The sequence below is a fragment of the Dipodomys ordii genome, unplaced genomic scaffold (genome assembly GCF_000151885.1).
Source record: "Dipodomys ordii isolate 6190 unplaced genomic scaffold, Dord_2.0 Scaffold16, whole genome shotgun sequence".
NCBI classification, from domain to species: domain Eukaryota; kingdom Metazoa; phylum Chordata; class Mammalia; order Rodentia; family Heteromyidae; genus Dipodomys; species Dipodomys ordii.
In genome coordinates, this window is record NW_012267232.1 from 8901202 (window position 1) to 8918504 (window position 17303).

At 33.5% G+C, this 17303-nt stretch overlaps 1 protein-coding gene across 2 annotated transcripts in view; it reads left to right on the forward strand.

Annotated features, from left to right (window-relative positions):
• The window catches only part of Mdga2 (MAM domain containing glycosylphosphatidylinositol anchor 2), a 715797-nt gene that overhangs the window by 630943 nt on the left and 67551 nt on the right, over positions 1 to 17303 (forward strand). For both annotated transcript variants that reach the window (XM_013012262.1, XM_013012263.1), the window contains exon 9: positions 8227 to 8496. In XM_013012262.1, coding sequence (XP_012867716.1) covers positions 8227 to 8496 — 270 coding nt within the window. The remainder of the gene's footprint in view (positions 1 to 8226; positions 8497 to 17303) is intronic.

The window sequence follows — 17303 nt, forward strand, 5'->3', positions numbered from 1 at the left end:
AGGAGGAGGAGGAGGAGGAGGAGGAGGAATGGGGAAAGGAAAGGTGAAAAGAAGAAGTCGTACTTTTCAATAATTTCATTGCTCATTCTACACTTTATCAGAAATTATTTCAATGTTTCCTCATTTAATACATTATTGGCTATTAGTTTGTCAATATATATCTTTTATTATGTTGAGGAACATTTCCTGTATTGTTAATTTCTTCAATGATTTTATCATTAAAGGATGATTAATTTTGTCAGAGGTTTTTTGAGATCATGCATTTTTTCCTCCTTCACCCTATTTTTTGTCTATGTGCTGTAATATGTTTATTAATACCTGCACAAATCTGAAATCTCTGAAATGAACTCAAGGTGATCATGGTCTATGATCTTTCTGTTATTGAATTCTCTTTGCAAGAATTTCATTGAGAATTTTCCTTCACTCTCATTAAAGAGATTTATTCACTATTCCATTTGCTTTCCTGGTTTTAGAATGAGTGCAACTGGCTTCTTAGAATGAGATTGGGACTGTTCTTTATATTTCTATCTCAGAAAGTCATGGGAAATATTGGTGTTAGTTCTTCTGTAAAAAGTTAGTAGAATTTGGCACAAAAGAAGTTGAGCCCAAGTGGGTGCCAGTGGCTACCCAGGTGGGTAAGATCTGAGGATCGTGACTCAAAGCCTGCCTGGACAGAAAAGTCCATGAGACTCATCTCCAATTAACCACCAGAAAACCAGAAGTGACACTGTGGCTCAAGTGGTAGAGCACTTGCCTTGAGCTGAAGAGCTCAGGGACAGCACCTAGGCCCAGAGTTCAAGCCCCACAACTGACAAAAAAAGTTGAGCCCTAGATTGTTTTTATTGAGAGAAAAAATTGCAGAACCAATATCATTTCTTGACTCCGTTTTTGGTAGGCCAATTGCATGTAGAAATGTATCAGAAATGTATCAGGTATTTTTCTCATAATCTTTTGATGTTTTTCATATTTTTCTGATATCCCAATTTTACCTCTGACTTTACATATTTATTTATGTTTTAACCTCCTCTTCTTAGTTATTATGGCTAAATGTTGATCAATCATATTTATACTTTTAAAGAACCAACTTTTTGTCTTGTTGATTTATTGTGTATCAGTCCACTTGGGCTTCAACTCAGAGTGTGGCACTTGAGCCATAGCTCCACTTCTGGCTTTTTGGTGGTTAATTGGAGATGACAGCCTCAAAGACTTTCTTGCCTGGGCTTTCTTTGAATATGATAATCAGATTCAGATTCTATGTAGCTATAACTTCAGGTGTGATCTACTAGTACCCAGTTTTTCTGAGTTTTATATAGATTTTTTTATGTCTCCAATTTATTAATTTCTATTTTATGGTTTATTATTTCTTTCATCCATTAATTTGAGATTTGTTTTGTTCTTATTTTCTAGATGTTTGAGACATATCATTAGACTTTTCTATTTATTAAAAATAGGTGATAGATGATAGGTAGATAGATAGATAGATAGATAGATAGATAGATAGATAGATAGATAGATAGATGTAGCACATAGCTATAAATGTTTCTCTTCACACTATTTTGCATTCTGGGAGATTGTGTGTTCATTTTTATGAGACCATAGTAGCTTTTAGATTTCCTGATTTATTTCCTCAGTGACCTACTTAATCATTCAACCAAGTATAGTAGAGTCTCCGTGTATTTAAATATATGCTGTGATTTCTTTTTCTGTCAAGTTCTATATTTATTTTATCATAGTCACATATAATGGTGAGAAATACTTAAATTTTGTAATATGTGCTAAGACTTGTTTTATGTCCTACAATATGATCTATTTTGGAAGAATGAGCTGCTGATAAGATATATATTATACAACTGATGAATGAAATACTCTTTAGGTATCTAACAAATCCATTTGTCCTTTAATTCTGAGGGTTCTTACTGATTTGTGATTGGATAAACTGTCTACAGGTAAGATTAGGGTATTGAAGTTTCTCGTTGTTGTGTTGAGGTCTACCTGTGCTTATCTGACTATAGAGATATTTGGCACATGGACATTAACAATTGTTATTTTCTCATGATAGATTGTCCACTTCATTAATATGAAATGACATTGTTTTAGTCTTTTGAATGTTTTGCTTTGAAGTCCATATTATAAAATATGGATATAGCTATCCCTGCTGTTTTTTAAGTCCATTTGTTTTGTAGATCTTTTATCATTCTTTCACTCTACATCAATGTTTGTTTTTGTCAGTAAGATGAAATTATGTCTTGTAAGAAACAAATAGCAAGGTCATACTTGATATTCTCATTCATTATTTTATACCTTTTGACTGGAGAATTGAAACCATTATAGTTTAATGTTATAGTTGAAATTATGTAGTAATTCCTGCAATTTTTTGTTTGGTACTTTCTTACTATTCTTTTCTTTCTCTATTCATCTGAGATTTACTTTCCCTATTATTTTCTTGGTTATGTTTATGATTCTCTTCTGTGTGCGGTATTTCTTTGAGCATCTTCTGTTTAGTGGCCACATAAGTTCCTTTCATTTCTGTTTACTATAAGGAGTTTATTGTTGCTGTTATTGTTTTGGTTGGTCATGGGGCTTGAACTCTGAGTCTGGGCACTGTCCCTGAGGTCCTTCGCTCAAGGCAAGTGCTCTACCACTTGAGCCACAGAGCCACTTCTGGTTTTCTGGTTGTTAATTGGAGATAAGTGTCTCATGGACTTTTCTGCTTGGGCTGGCATTGACCTGAGATCTTCAGATCTCAGCCTCCTGAGTAGCTAGGATTACAGGCATGAGCCACGGGTGCCTGGCAAATGGGGGGTGGGGTGGTTATTTGTCCTTCTGTCACGTAGCATATCTTATACCTGTAATCCTAGATACTCAGGTGTAGCTGAGATTTGAGCATCAAAGTTTGAAGACATCTCAGGCAGTAAAGTTTATAAGGCTCTTTTATCTTCAGTGAGCCACCAAAAAGCCAGATGTGGAACTGTGGCTCAAGTGGCATAGCTCTATACTTGAGATCTTAACAAATATTCAATGTCAACAAGTGTCATTTACTTTAATCATCTCACATCATTTGTACATGTAGTGAGATAGTACTGAAATTTTGACTTTTGAAACATTTCAATAGGCGAATACATTTTGTATAATTGTATAATTTTCCTTTCATTTAGTTTAATAAAACATGGTACTTATTTCTCTTAATCTCTCTGTCTCTGTCTGTCTCTGTCTCTCTGTCTCTCTCTGTGTCTGTGTCTGTGTCTCCCTCTCTCTCTCTCTCTCTCTCTTTCTCTCTCTCTTCCTGTTTCAGTACTACGGCCTTAACTCAAGTCTTTATACTTGTTAGTCAGATGCTCTACTACTTGAACCATGCTGTAGATCTTTTTGCTTTACTTAATTTTTGTATAAAATCTTGTGTTTTATGCCCAGCATGAATTTATACTACAATCCTCCTACCTGTGCCTCAGGGCTTGCTGACATGCACCACTATACCAAGTTAATTTTTTATTATTTATTTATTTTTTGTCTGTCATGGGGCTTGAATTCTGGCACTGGGCACTGTCCCTCAGCTCTTCAGCTCAAGGGAAATGCCCTATTACTTGAGCCACAGAACCACTTCCAGTTTTTTGGTTTATTGGAGATAAGAGTCTCATGGACTTTCCTGCCCAGGTTGGCTTTAAACCACAGTCATTGGATCTTAGCCTCTTGAGTAGCTAGAATTACAGGCATGAGCCACCGGTGGCCAGCCCAAGTTTAAATTTTTGATATGAACTTATTAATTGTTTTCCTAGGCAGTCTTCCCAGTCACTACTTCCTTAGTCGCAGGCATTAAAGGTGTGAACCACTATATTTAGTCCTACTTATTTCTCTTAAGTAGTCCTACTTTGAAGCATTTCAAATATGTGTTTTCCACAATATTTTCATTTACAATTGTATTAATATTAAATATTGCATAAAATGCTGCTGAATATCTCAGACCATGATATATTGATTCAGCCAGAATAGTTAGCTATCTTTTAACACCTGCAGGTTATTTGTATTGCATCTAAACATTTACACAACATAACTGCAAAAATGGTTGCTTTTCACTAGGTGGGCATGAAATATCATATACATTCATAACTAATAGTATTCTAAAAATGAACCTTATATCAGGAGAAATTTTTCACAGAGATAATACTGAACTGTAATTAGTGCATTTAATATCTTTTTTAGGTAAAAAAAACGGCCTGAAATCCAACTAGTTTGGGCTGCCTTTTAAGTAAAATAACCATTGAACTTACGGATGCTTTCCAATACAGATTGTATTCAATTTAATGAACATATACTACATTTGAAGAATTTTACCCTGACACTCTCAGACAGTCTTGTAGGCCATTAATTACTGAACAGACAGAGTCATCCAATCTGGTCAAATAAGCCAATTACATGCAGAGAGGGAATGCTTGCATGCTCATTGTTTGAAATAATGCACAAGGTCAGACACATTCACAGAATTCTCAAAAAAATCATTCTAAGAAAAATTAAACATTTATTCTAGGATGTACCCTGTTAGGTAAAATTAATTTTTTATTGTGAAAATACTGTACAGAGGGGTTACAATTACATGGGCAAGATAGTGAGTACATTAAAATTAATTACTTTGGTAATTTAAAATATTCTTAAGAAAATAGATATAAACCCTTTTAATTTTTCTATAAACATAAATATGGCTTGAGAGCAAATGTGTATTTTTTTTATTTCTATTTGATTCTTCACTCACGTTAACATTTCATACCAATAGCTCTATCTTTAAATTTGTTATCACTTCAAATCTCTCTAGCTCTGAAATATTAAGTTCCAATAAGTATGGAAGGGACAAAATGGTTTCCTGTGTCTGGAGCCATAGTAAGGACACCATCAGTCTGCACTGAACTCCTCCCTCCTTCTCCAGAAAGAGAGCTGAAGAATGTTCTCCTAGTGAACATCATTTCTTTACACCACTCATGTACATTGGTTTCAATCGGTGATGATTTGGCAACAACCAAATTGGGCTACAGCCAATGAATCAGGAATTTTAGATGTTTTCACAATAGAGCTTTTTATAAATAAAAATCTATGGGATGATTGTAATTAGGAATACATACAGTGATTTATAAAATTTGGTTTAGGAGATTCTTTATTAACTCTTCATCTAGAGAGGTAAAGTTTAAATATCAGAATGAACCATCCACTGAAACAGTGAAATGAAGAATAGCTTAATAAGAATGAATAAAGTATAATAGAATATTAAGTAAATTCTCAACTACTAATACAGAGTTGGTTGGAATCATTATGTACACAATCTTAAAAATGGACATCAAAAGCAAAGCAGAACAACATATTAAAGCACAAATTAAATATTAAACAATATTAAAGCACAAAATAAAAAGTTTATTTGTACCCAAATATATTAGTTGTTACAGTAAGTATAAAGTAATGAAATGCTAACTGCTCTGGGTAACATTAAAGTATTGCCATACCCTCTTGAAATAACACAACATACATCCAAAACAGAAGCTTATAAGCAAAAGGATAAATGAATGCATAAGAATATGTAAAATAGCAATTAAATATTATTTAAGAGAATTTCTGTGTCACTCTGTATTGCACAAAATAAAATTTCTAGGAAGTGAAGCATAGAGATAAAGATTAGTTCATAGTAACAAAAGCTTCAACACATGCAATTTAGAATTTGTGTGTCTTTAATAGGATAGCATTGAATTAAGTAAAATAAACAGGAGACAGCCTACAGGACATTTTAAAACAACTAATACCCTTTAAAAGACATTGACCACTATTCTAAGTTAATCCCCTCAGTCCTCTGAACTTTATGCTCTCACTATGCTAATCCATTTAATCACTCTGACCATTTTTCCTGTGTCTGGAACACCTTTGCTATGCCTTGACTACTTTCTGTGGATCCTTGAAGACAGAGTTTGAATATCATCTTTCTTCAAAAGCCTTTTCTATCTTCAAGAACTTCCTTTCATACTTCATTGTGTAACACCATAAAAAAATGAAGACAATTGTTCTTGCACATCTAAACTTTCTTTCTCTACAGACCAGATTGACTAAATGAATGATACTTGAATTAATAGGGTAGTTTAAAAGTATGTGCTACTAGCCTTGAGCTATATATATATATATATATATATATATGCATATAAATGTAGTCATATATATATATGTAGTCATATATATGCTAAAGAAGCAAGAAGGATGTGCCAACAGAGTATTGAGAAAGTTGAGTGATATTAAAACATGGGCAAAATAACATGTGAAGAATAGCAGACTAGGTACTTGTAGGGTTTTTCTACAACATAATATCATGTACAGTTATATACAGTTATAATATCATGTACAGTTTAGAGAGAGAGAGAGAGGCAGAGACAGAGCAGAGACAAAGGAAGAGAGAATGCAATTCACAGAAGGGTCTTACAAATCCAGTTAGGTATGGCATTGTGATGTATAGTATGGCACTGATTATTTGCGGTTTCCTTGATAGAATCAATGAACTATATTAACAGGGCCCAATAAGAAATTTTTATATACTACAACCATGGAAAATCTTAAGGAAAGGATTTTATTCTATGTATTTTAAATAATCACAGAACATATTTTGTGCATTTTTGTTTGCTTACTTGTGTGTGTGTGTGTGTGTGTGTGTATCTATGTCTGTGTAGGTAGGTACTAAGTCTTGAACTCAGAAACCAGGTATTGTCCCTTGGCTTTTTTGGTAAAGGCCTTCACTCTACCATTTGTATCGCAGCTCCATTTCCAGTTTTGTTTTGTTTTGTTTTGTTTTCTGGTGAATTAGAGATAAGGCTCTCATAGACTTTTATATCATACTGGTTTCAGACTATGATCTTTAGCTCTCAACCTCCTGAGTAGCTAGGATTATAGGTATCCAGTTCTTGTGCACTTTAAATGAGTTGTATTATAAATATTGGAGCTGGGCGCCAGTGACTCATGCCTGTAATCCTAGCTACTCAGAAGGCTGATATCTGAGGGTTGCAGTTCAAAGCCAGCCCAGGCAGGAAAGCCCATGAGACTCTTAGCTCCAATTAACCACCAAAAAACCAGAAGTGATGCTGTGGCTGAAGCAATAGAGTGCTGGCCTTGGGCTGAAGAAATCAGGGACAATGCCCAGGCCCAGAGTTCAAGCTCCATGACCAACAAAAAATAAATTAAGTAAATAAATAAATATTGGAAACCTCATCCAAACTAAAAGAGGTTGGGTACGTAAAGCAACAAGTTTAGTTACATAAAAAAGTCAAAATTATACCAGAGCAATAAGGCTTTGCAATGAGTAGAAAATAACTTCTTACCTGAAGTATAATTTGCCAAGTTTGCTTAAGGTTTCCCATGATATGATGAATTGCAGCCAAATGACATCAAACTAAATAGAAAATACTCATAAAATTATGTTACCTATTCTATTAATCCATGAGTATTCAGGAGCCAAAAGACTGAGATTTACAAGGGAAACATTACAATTCACTGACTCAAGCCAATAGCATTATCTCCTTCAAATTTGCTTTCTAGTCGAAGCCTTTGCTATATTCTTTCTTTGTTCTACATCAAGAGTATCATTGATGGTTATATACATAAGCAGTCATGACATGTTTTTTCTTTCAACTCATTTTTATTGTAAAAATACTGTACAGAGAGGTTACAGTTACATGGGTAAGGTAATGAGTACATTTCCTATCAAGCATTGTTGCCTCCTCCTTTGTTTTTCCCCTACCATCCTTTCCTTCCCACTTCCCAAACTACTCCCTCCTCTCCCACCTGCCGAAATTGTAAAGTTCATTTTCAGCACAGTATCTTCTAGATCTCATTGTTACAATGGATCAACCTGTATCCCTATTTAAGCATTTGGTTTCTTCCCTTCCCTCCCCCAAATTAGGAAAATGTACATACAAGATGCGGGACACTGTATTTCATTCTGGTGCCATGACAATGTTTTCTTTCTGAGAACTGTATGAAACCACAACAAGACAGCAACAATTTTGCTTGTTTAACTGCAAATACTTTTTAAGGCCATGGGACTGACTCATTGCTCATGCTCAGAAGATTCAGTTCCTTAACTTACCTCTGCTCTCGACCCACCTCCCTCTTTGTCAGTGACATGGGTTGGTTAAAAATGGATTCACATAAAAAGAATAGCCAGTGAGATTCCATCATTGACTGACTCATCTTTGATTGGTTTTTACGTTACAGATCCTCCTGCGGTAGAACCAGCATTCCTGGAAATTCGGCAAGGACAGGATCGCAGTGTCACTATGAGCTGCAGGGTACTGAGAGCCTACCCGATCCGGGTGCTGACCTATGAATGGCGCTTGGGTAATAAGCTGTTACGAACCGGTCAGTTTGACTCTCAGGAATACACAGAGTATCCAGTGAAGAGTCTTTCCAATGAACACTACGGAGTTTACAATTGCAGCATCATCAATGAAGCCGGGGCTGGGAGATGCAGCTTTCTTATCACAGGTGCGATTTGAGATATTTTGTTTTTCAATACGTTTCATCTTCTCAGGCCAAAATATCTTAGGCTTATGCCAGTGGAAGAGTGAAAATGTTTTATAAAGCCATGGAACTTCTACTTTTTTATTTGTAAGTCTCTATTCGTAGAGAAAATAGCCTTTGTGCCCATGACATGAAGCAGAAGTTTATGAGAAAAGCACAGGAAGCGAATGATGAGATTGGATATTTTGAGTATTTCAGTAATACTATAACACACCGTTTAGATCAGATTGCAAAAGTGAATAGACACCTGGTGTTAATAACAGGTATGTTTATTTTATTTTTTATTTTTTGGGATTTTGTTGTTGTTATTACTGCGCAACTTACAGTGTCTTACTCATAAATGTATTAAAGAAAATCAATAAATTTGTATATGGCATATAAAAAGTTGAAAAGAAGTAGAACTTGTACCTCATATAATTTTCTTCTTAACATTTTCTCTCTGTATAGTCTTAAATCCTTGTCTAAATTATTTCATAATCTAAAGCAAAGTTGTTAAATTTGAGCCATTGTTAAGGCTATATGAAAAGAAAATTCACATTTTCATCCTTGCTTTATCCAATACAGTTAATTTTAGTAGTGGGAGTGACTGTGCTAATATATGGAGAGATTTTATTAGGTGAAGGACAATTAAAAATGATTAAAATATCCAATTTATAATATTAACCTTTTAACTACTATAGAATTCTCTGCATATGAATTTGCTTTGAGTCACTTTTGTTTCCTGACATGTAACATTAAATTAAGAACATATGCCTGACTCAACAAAGAAGGGCTGGAAATGTGGCTTAGTGGTAGAGTGCTCGCCTAGCATGCATGAAGCCCTGGGTTCGATTCCTTAGTACCACATACACACACACACAAAAAAAAAAAACCAGAAGTGGCGCAGCAGTTTAAGTGGTAGAGCACTAGCCTTGAGCTGAAGAGCTGAGGGACAGTGCCCAAGCCCAGATTCAAGCCCCAGCACTGGCAAAAAAAAGAAGTCTTCCCTGCTTTATGTTGCTATCTCCTGACTTGATAATATTTTTGATTATGGATCATTTAAATATAAGGCTTTTCTATTTTGATTCTTGACATAAACTGTTTCTAGGACAATATAAATTTATATGATGATCTAACTGCTAATTTAATAATATTTACAAAAAGGAAACGATAGACAATTAAACAAGCAGTTTAAATGGTCTGGATTAAAAATATTTCCAAAGCAACTCTTTTCCATGTGTTAGTACAAAGGATCTGATTTTCATTCCCTAAATGTCAAAAACATAAATGCACTATATAATAAATTCCATTTCTTCCACTATTCTGTCCTTACATATAATTAATGTTCTAGGGTCACCTTGTTTTTCTAAGTTTGGGCTTAAAGGTTTAGATTCATACTATATCTAACACAACTTTCATGTGCTGCCTACTATGTGATTCAAGCTCAATATTTGAAGTAGAAGATAAGTTAAAACCTGAAGAAAGTTTAAGCTCTATTTTTCCATTCCAAATCCATGGTGTGTACCACAGAGATTTTGTTACCTGTGGGAGGGAATAAACCTGTTATGAGTTTTCTCATAGAGGTAGAAGAAATAGCCACATGCATTTTTATCAATTTGTGCTTTGCAATATTGAGGTCAATCTTATTGTTTCAAGATCTCCACATGCAATGAAATATTATTTTCTCATAGAAGAGGAAGAAATAGTCACATGCATTTTTATCAATGTGTGCTTTGCAATATTCAGGCTAATCTTATTGTTTCAAGATCTGCACATACAATGAAATATTCTTTTGAAAAGCAGAAAAAGAAACGACTGAGTTACCAAAATAGATACATACAGGCATACGTGTGTGTGTGTGTGTGTGTGTGTGTGTGTGTGTGTGTGTATACAGAAGTTTCCATAGACTTTTATCTGGAAGGATCTTATCTTTGCAAGACAATTGTCTTCCTGTACTAAAATACAGTGTTAGGAATCTATGAATTTTCCACCAGGAAAACTCCTCTATGATAGCATAAGAGAGCTACAGAATGGAAAATATAGAACAATGCCTATGCCCTTAATCTAATATACAGATTTTGAAGACAGTTATTTTTACTTCCTGAAACCTTGAGACCTTAATTAATGAAGTAAATTTGAATTCTTTGTTATTACAATTATTTTACCAAGTTGACTGTTACTCCTTTAGTTACCATGCATGTTTAATTATAGGCATTCCCCTAAAAAGTGACTTGACTACACCTCAGAATGTAGAAAATAGAAAAGTCAATATGTTTATTCTTTTATGCTTTGAGTTCATTCCTGTGTATGTGACATGTGACATCAGAGGGTACAAGAATATTTTCCTGTTAGGCAAATGTAGAGAGAATGTGAAAATATTTGAGAAATACCACAGGGCAGGGTTGAAATAATGTATCTACTGGCCTGAGGGCATAACTCATTTTTAGGTCTGACCATGATAAATAATAGAAATGACAATATTACAAAATATGGTGCATTTACATATATTTATGTAATTATTTATGATAAAGTTATAGCTGTTTCTTATGATTTGAGGAGAGATATAATAGGAATCAAGGCCCATTAATCATGTTTTCCTCCAAGAAAATGTTTCAAGGTCTAAAGAATAACGTGGCACTTTGATTTACTAGAATTAATGTATTTATAAACAAGAAATTCCAAGCACTTATCCATATGAATTTATATACCAGTACATACACATAAAATTTTTATTTTCATGGATTTCTGTACCATTAACAATTCAACCGGGCATGAATTGCACTTTTTGGCATGTTCAAAACTTTCTGATTTTCATTTTTGAAAATGTATTCTTAAATACTTTAAAATATCTAACTTTATTATTTGATAGAAAGATTGAATGTAGAGCATATAACTATGCTGTTTTCCTTACACAAAGCTTGAGCCACAAAAGGAACTCAGTAACTACAGAGTGATTAAATACGTACCATGATTAACACAAGAATTACTAATTATTCTTCCAAACAGGAAAATAGATGAAGTCAGGGGGGACCAAAGTGTGGTTCAAATTGAAAATAGATTTTTTTGTACTGAGTTAACTGATGATGCCCCAGAGAATATGCCTAACTCCCAATCCCTGAACCGATGAAAATTACATTGTGTGGAAGAAAATATGGCTATCTTTTGGAATTTGATAGAATTAATTTGTTCTGGATTATTTAGATGAGCTCCAGATGCAGTAAGTTATGACCTTAAGAGAATACCAAGGGTGTCTGAGGAAGAAAAGGCAATATCAGAATAGAATCATTTAATACAAGCTGAAGAACTTCTGCCAGCAGCAGAATCTAGACTAGGCAAAGAGCCTACTCCCGTCTAAGGACTCAGCTGGAAGGAGAATCCTGTCAACACCTTGCCTTACGTTTTCTGAATTCCTCCAAAGTTGTAAGACAATATTTTTAAGCTACCCAGTTCATATAAAATAACAAACACATATTATAAGCCATTATTTCAAAATGCTGCAAGGTGAATACAACTGCCTTATCATTGATCTTCATGCTGAACCAATGAATATGTAGATTCTCACACTTCAGAAAAATTGCTGGACTGTTTTGCATGTGTCTCCTGAGGAGCTAATTGGAACAAATGTCCAGGTGTAAAGATAGAGCCAGTGAGGGAAAGCAACCTGGGAGGGGGAGGAATGATAGCTTGCATGAGTACCATATGTTGAGATGAATTGCCCATTGCCAAAGACTTCAGGTGATTCCTTAATACTGAAAAATTATTCCCATTATATACTGCGGCAGTGACAAGAAATCTCCAGGGCTTGATTATACAAGAGACCAGATGATAGAGAAACTGTGGACAGTATTAAATGACAATAGTGGATATGAATGAAAATATGTTTTATCATTTTTTAAAATAAAGAACAAAGCTATTAGTGATTAAAAATACAGTATTGATTTAAAAAGTTAGACTAGTCTATACCTTTCTAATTGCTTTAATTCATATTCATAATATAGCAACATATAGCAACCAAGATGTTATCTCTAAGTTTCTACAATCATGTTCACAGAAACTATTTTACCTATTATTTCTCATGAAATGTTTCTGTTTGGATATGTTAATATCTAAGAAGATTGAAATTTATTAACAATTTGGGAAACATGAATGTGAAAAGTAACCATCTCTTTATGTTTAGCTTTTAATTAGCTACTTAAATAAAATTTAGAAATTGTCATATTACAACATAATCATAGATATTTATCACTCTAAAATTTAGATAAATTTTAAGTAATAATCACTGCTTCTTATACAGTCCATGAAGTAAAACTAGGGTACCCTTGTAATTTCCAGAAATTGCATACAAACAGATATATGATATTTAATTTATAAAACATTTAGGAATTTGATCAATGGGTGATAACATTAGATTCTTCTAAATAAAAAATATTAAAAGAGTGACATGTTTATCAAAAAGTAAAAATAGAAAATATTAAGTCAGTTTATTGCATGAACTATAGTTGCAATTGAGTATAAAACAATAGTTATGCACTTATCTCTCAACTGATAAACTGCACACTCAGGAAATTGACAACTATCTGTGAGAACCTACTGAATGTGAGGTGCTATACAAGAAATGAGCAAGAGAACAAGAAGTAATCTCAAAAACTATCAGATTTACATTTACAGAATATCTTGAACCTATTAAAATCTTTCAGTTCTACCTATTCATTTATTCTCTCCTTGGATATAATAATAGCCTTTTATTTGACCTTTGACTTCTGCCTCTTTTCCACTCATTTCACTTCCCCTATTCTTGGAATTAATTTCCTAGAAGATCTGTCTTACTGTGAATTTATAAATGTTGGTGTTCTTCATGTATTATAAAATATACATAATTTTCAGTGCCATATATTCACAAACTATTTGTTTATATTCCAAAGAAAATATATTGGTTTATCTCTTTCTCAAGTCTACAAGGTACTTTAAATGCAATTTAAATTGGACTATAACACCTACGACCATCCATTACAAATTTTAGGATTTTATGCATTTGTTCACACGGTCCTTAATTCTGAGATCTTTGTGTATTCCTCATTTTCATTGGTGATTTCTGCATGGACTTCTCCACAAATGACTATGTTCACTAAGAATTTATACATCATTTTGCCAATATAATATATCTTTCTATTGTGTAATACAACCACAGATATGTTGTCTCATCAGCTTTGCTATCAGGAAAAACTCCATTTTCTCCCACATTCAGAGGGAAGAATTTTTCCACAGGAAACAGTATTTCCTGTTATTTTAAGGACATTCTGAACACAGCCTAACTATGAATGAGACTGCTGTATCTATGAAATACTGAACTAAAAACATCCATCATAGTCTAATCCCCTTCCATAACCAAGGAAAACAGGGTTAAATGAAGCAAAAACGTATCTGTGACTATTAATTTCACCTCTAGCTTAAAAAATGAGATATCTTACTACTTGCTTTGCATTCAGTTTTAGCAATTAGACACCCAGTGAATTTAAAGTAATTTAGAGCAACAAAGGTTTGTAATATTGCCTAAGTTAATAGTACATCAGAAGAATTTAGCAAATCAAAACTTTAATTAAAACTTGTATTATCATCAGAGGAATTTGACAACATCTATACGACATCACTCCTGTCTTTATTATAGATTTGTGGACTTTCACCAATAAAAGCTGTAGAGAAATATCATGATACAAAATATATTTTTGTCGGTTCATATAATTTATTGCAGTTAGCACACAGTTCAAAAATTCACCAACACACCAGTAGTACAAAACTAAACAGCATTATAAGTTATTCTCCCCTCAGGAAAATAAAACATACTATGATTGTCAAGGCTAGATGTCAGTCTAAGTTTTAGAATAGAGAAAGAATGTGAACCTAAGTACAGGAAAAAGCAATTGCTCACAATGACCACAAAAGAAAATCCCAAAGAAAGTCTGCTTTCTCACAGACATTGATTGTCTTTTCTAAATTAATAAAAATTATTTTAACATAAACTGTATTAAAAAAACTAGAAACTCTTCAAGTAACTAAAGATAATGCTCCAAGGCCATATATTTTCAATTCTTAAAAACAGAGTTCCAATGTTAAAGATCAATGTAATTTATTTTAAATATTTAAGACATTTTAGACATTATAGACATTTAAGAATGTCTATACCACTATGGAGAGCCTAAAATAATTCACAAAGGAAGAAAACCTTTGCCTTTACCTGATACACTAATTTCTGGAGAGTATATCACTGGCATTAATAAAGAAAGATAAGGTTTTAAAGTAAATGTTTCATAGGCTCTAAGGAATAGAATAGGAATAATACTTAATTGGATTTAAAAGAATTTGAAATAAATTTGCAAGAGTTAAGCATCAAAACCTGGAATTTGGTCCCAAGGCAGAGGGAGTAATGTGTACCTGGTATTTCACTTAGGGGAATACTGAGATCAGGATGACCACATCTTGAAGCCACCAAGTGAAAACAGAGGGAGGAAATTGACATTTGCAAGTGGGGAAGAGAGCCCTCACTATGTGGTTACCATGATGTCCCATTTAATCTCAGGAAACAGGAGAAAATAAATACCTGCTGATTGAGTCATCTAGTTTACCATATTTTAATATGGAGACCCAGATAGATTAATAAGTAAAATGTCACATGAGAAACAATATAAAATTGTAATATGGAACATAGAACATGAACTCATAGTCCTGATAGATCATTCTGGAAATTTTTTTGAGGATTGACTGGTGCTTGTCTTGCAGCATTAGAATTTTCTACATCTATGTATATATAGATATCTATAGATACAGATAGATCTATATCTATAGATACAGACAGGTATAGGTGGATATAGATATATATGTGTATATATATGTCTGTGTGTGTATACACACACACACAATTATACAACATACTAAGCCAGAAGAAAGAGGAAGACCAATGAAATATAATGGAGGTGGTGAGTTTGATTTGAATACACTCAATGCATCAATGGAATCATAATGAAATCCTCCTGTATTATAAATATATACTAATTCAAAAGAAAAATTTTAAAAAGTCACATCAAAGCATGCCTCAATATAACTGCAGAAAACTCTCAGTGAAACTGGAGTACACTGTCATACACTACATTTGCTCCCCACTATAAACAATAACCAGTGGAAAGCAATGGGATAATATAGTGACATGTTACTCAGAATTAAAATCTGAAAATACCACATAGGATGAGATTAATTGAAATCAAAAGCTCTAAATATATAACACTAGAGAATTTGGAAATGATAAGCGAGTAAAGACCTCCAAGAGCATAAAGTGTGAAGGGCGGTTGACCTCTTAAGTAGTAAATTGATCCTAAATAGCACTGATATGATGAAATTGTATATTTTAATATGCACAAAAACATTCTAGAAAGTTACTCAACAAAGAAACTTTTATTAATTTATTCAGAGTACTACATGAAGATAGCAAGAGACATACAGACTCTGAATGGTCAAAGGAAATAAACTCATATTAATAATTTCATTAAATGTGAATAAAATAAGTAGTTCAGTTAGTTTTCAAAGATAGTAGAATAATTTTTTTCAAAAAAGTTAGTTATCTATATGTTTACTTATCTATATGTTTCCTCCAGAAATGTGCATTGAACGCAAGGCACACACTGACTAAAGGAAAGGAAAGGGGAGTAGGTAACATACAGATATAAAAATGGTGATATGGCTGTAATGTACTAGAAAACGTAAGTTGTAAGACTTGCTGCAGAAGAATTACAAGAGCCATATTTGATAAATCTAAAGGGGAATTTATGAGGAAGGCCTGATGGTTCTAAATTTGTTTTAACATTCATAAACTTCATAAAATTCATAAACTAAAAAAAGCACCTGCATGTGGTGGTACATGTCTATAATCTCAAGGTACAGAGGCTAAAGGTCATGAGTTTGAAGCTTTCTGGGAAATTAGTAAGATCTTGTCTCAGAAACAAATTAAAAATAAAGGGGTTGATATACAGCTAGGCAAATGTGAGACTTTAACACCACTCTTCAACACCAAAGGGGAAAAATCTAACAGAGAAAAAGTAATTTCATAATTATAGTTGAATATTCTAATACTCATCATCCAATAGTTAAAATGAAAAAAGAAAAATCATCAATGTTTTAAAATATATGGACTATAGTAATAAGCAAAATCAATTGATTCATATTTTAGAAGTCACTGTGCCAAATGTTATGAACTAAATATTACTGCAAATCTGCATGAAGCATTCACATTCACTGAAGGGAAAATATGCTGATAAAGCATATTGCTTTCAAGATTGAGAGCAAGACAAAAATATTCCATCTCACCAGTCAAAAACATTATACTAGAAATTCTGCCACTTCACAAACAAGAAAAGTATTAAAATGCATATGAATTGGAAAGGAAGGAATAAATGTAATTCTATTCAAAGGGCATCTATTTAAATTAATAAGGTAATTTATCAGTGGCATAGTATGAAGATCAATATGTAAAATCAGCATTATTTCTGTGTCTAGTGGTCACTTTATGTGCACAGAGAATTTGTTCCAGTAATTCCACAAGTAGCAAAACCTGCAAATGTTGAAGTCCATTAAAGAAGATTATATAGGGCTGGGTAGGTGGCTCAGTGGTAGAGCGCTTGCCTTGCATGCCTGAGGCCCTGGGTTCGATTCTTCAGCACCACATAAGCAAAAAGAAAAAAAAGCCAGAAGTGGTGCTGTGGCTCAAGTGGTAGAGCGCTAGCCTTGAGCTGAAGAGCTGAGGGACA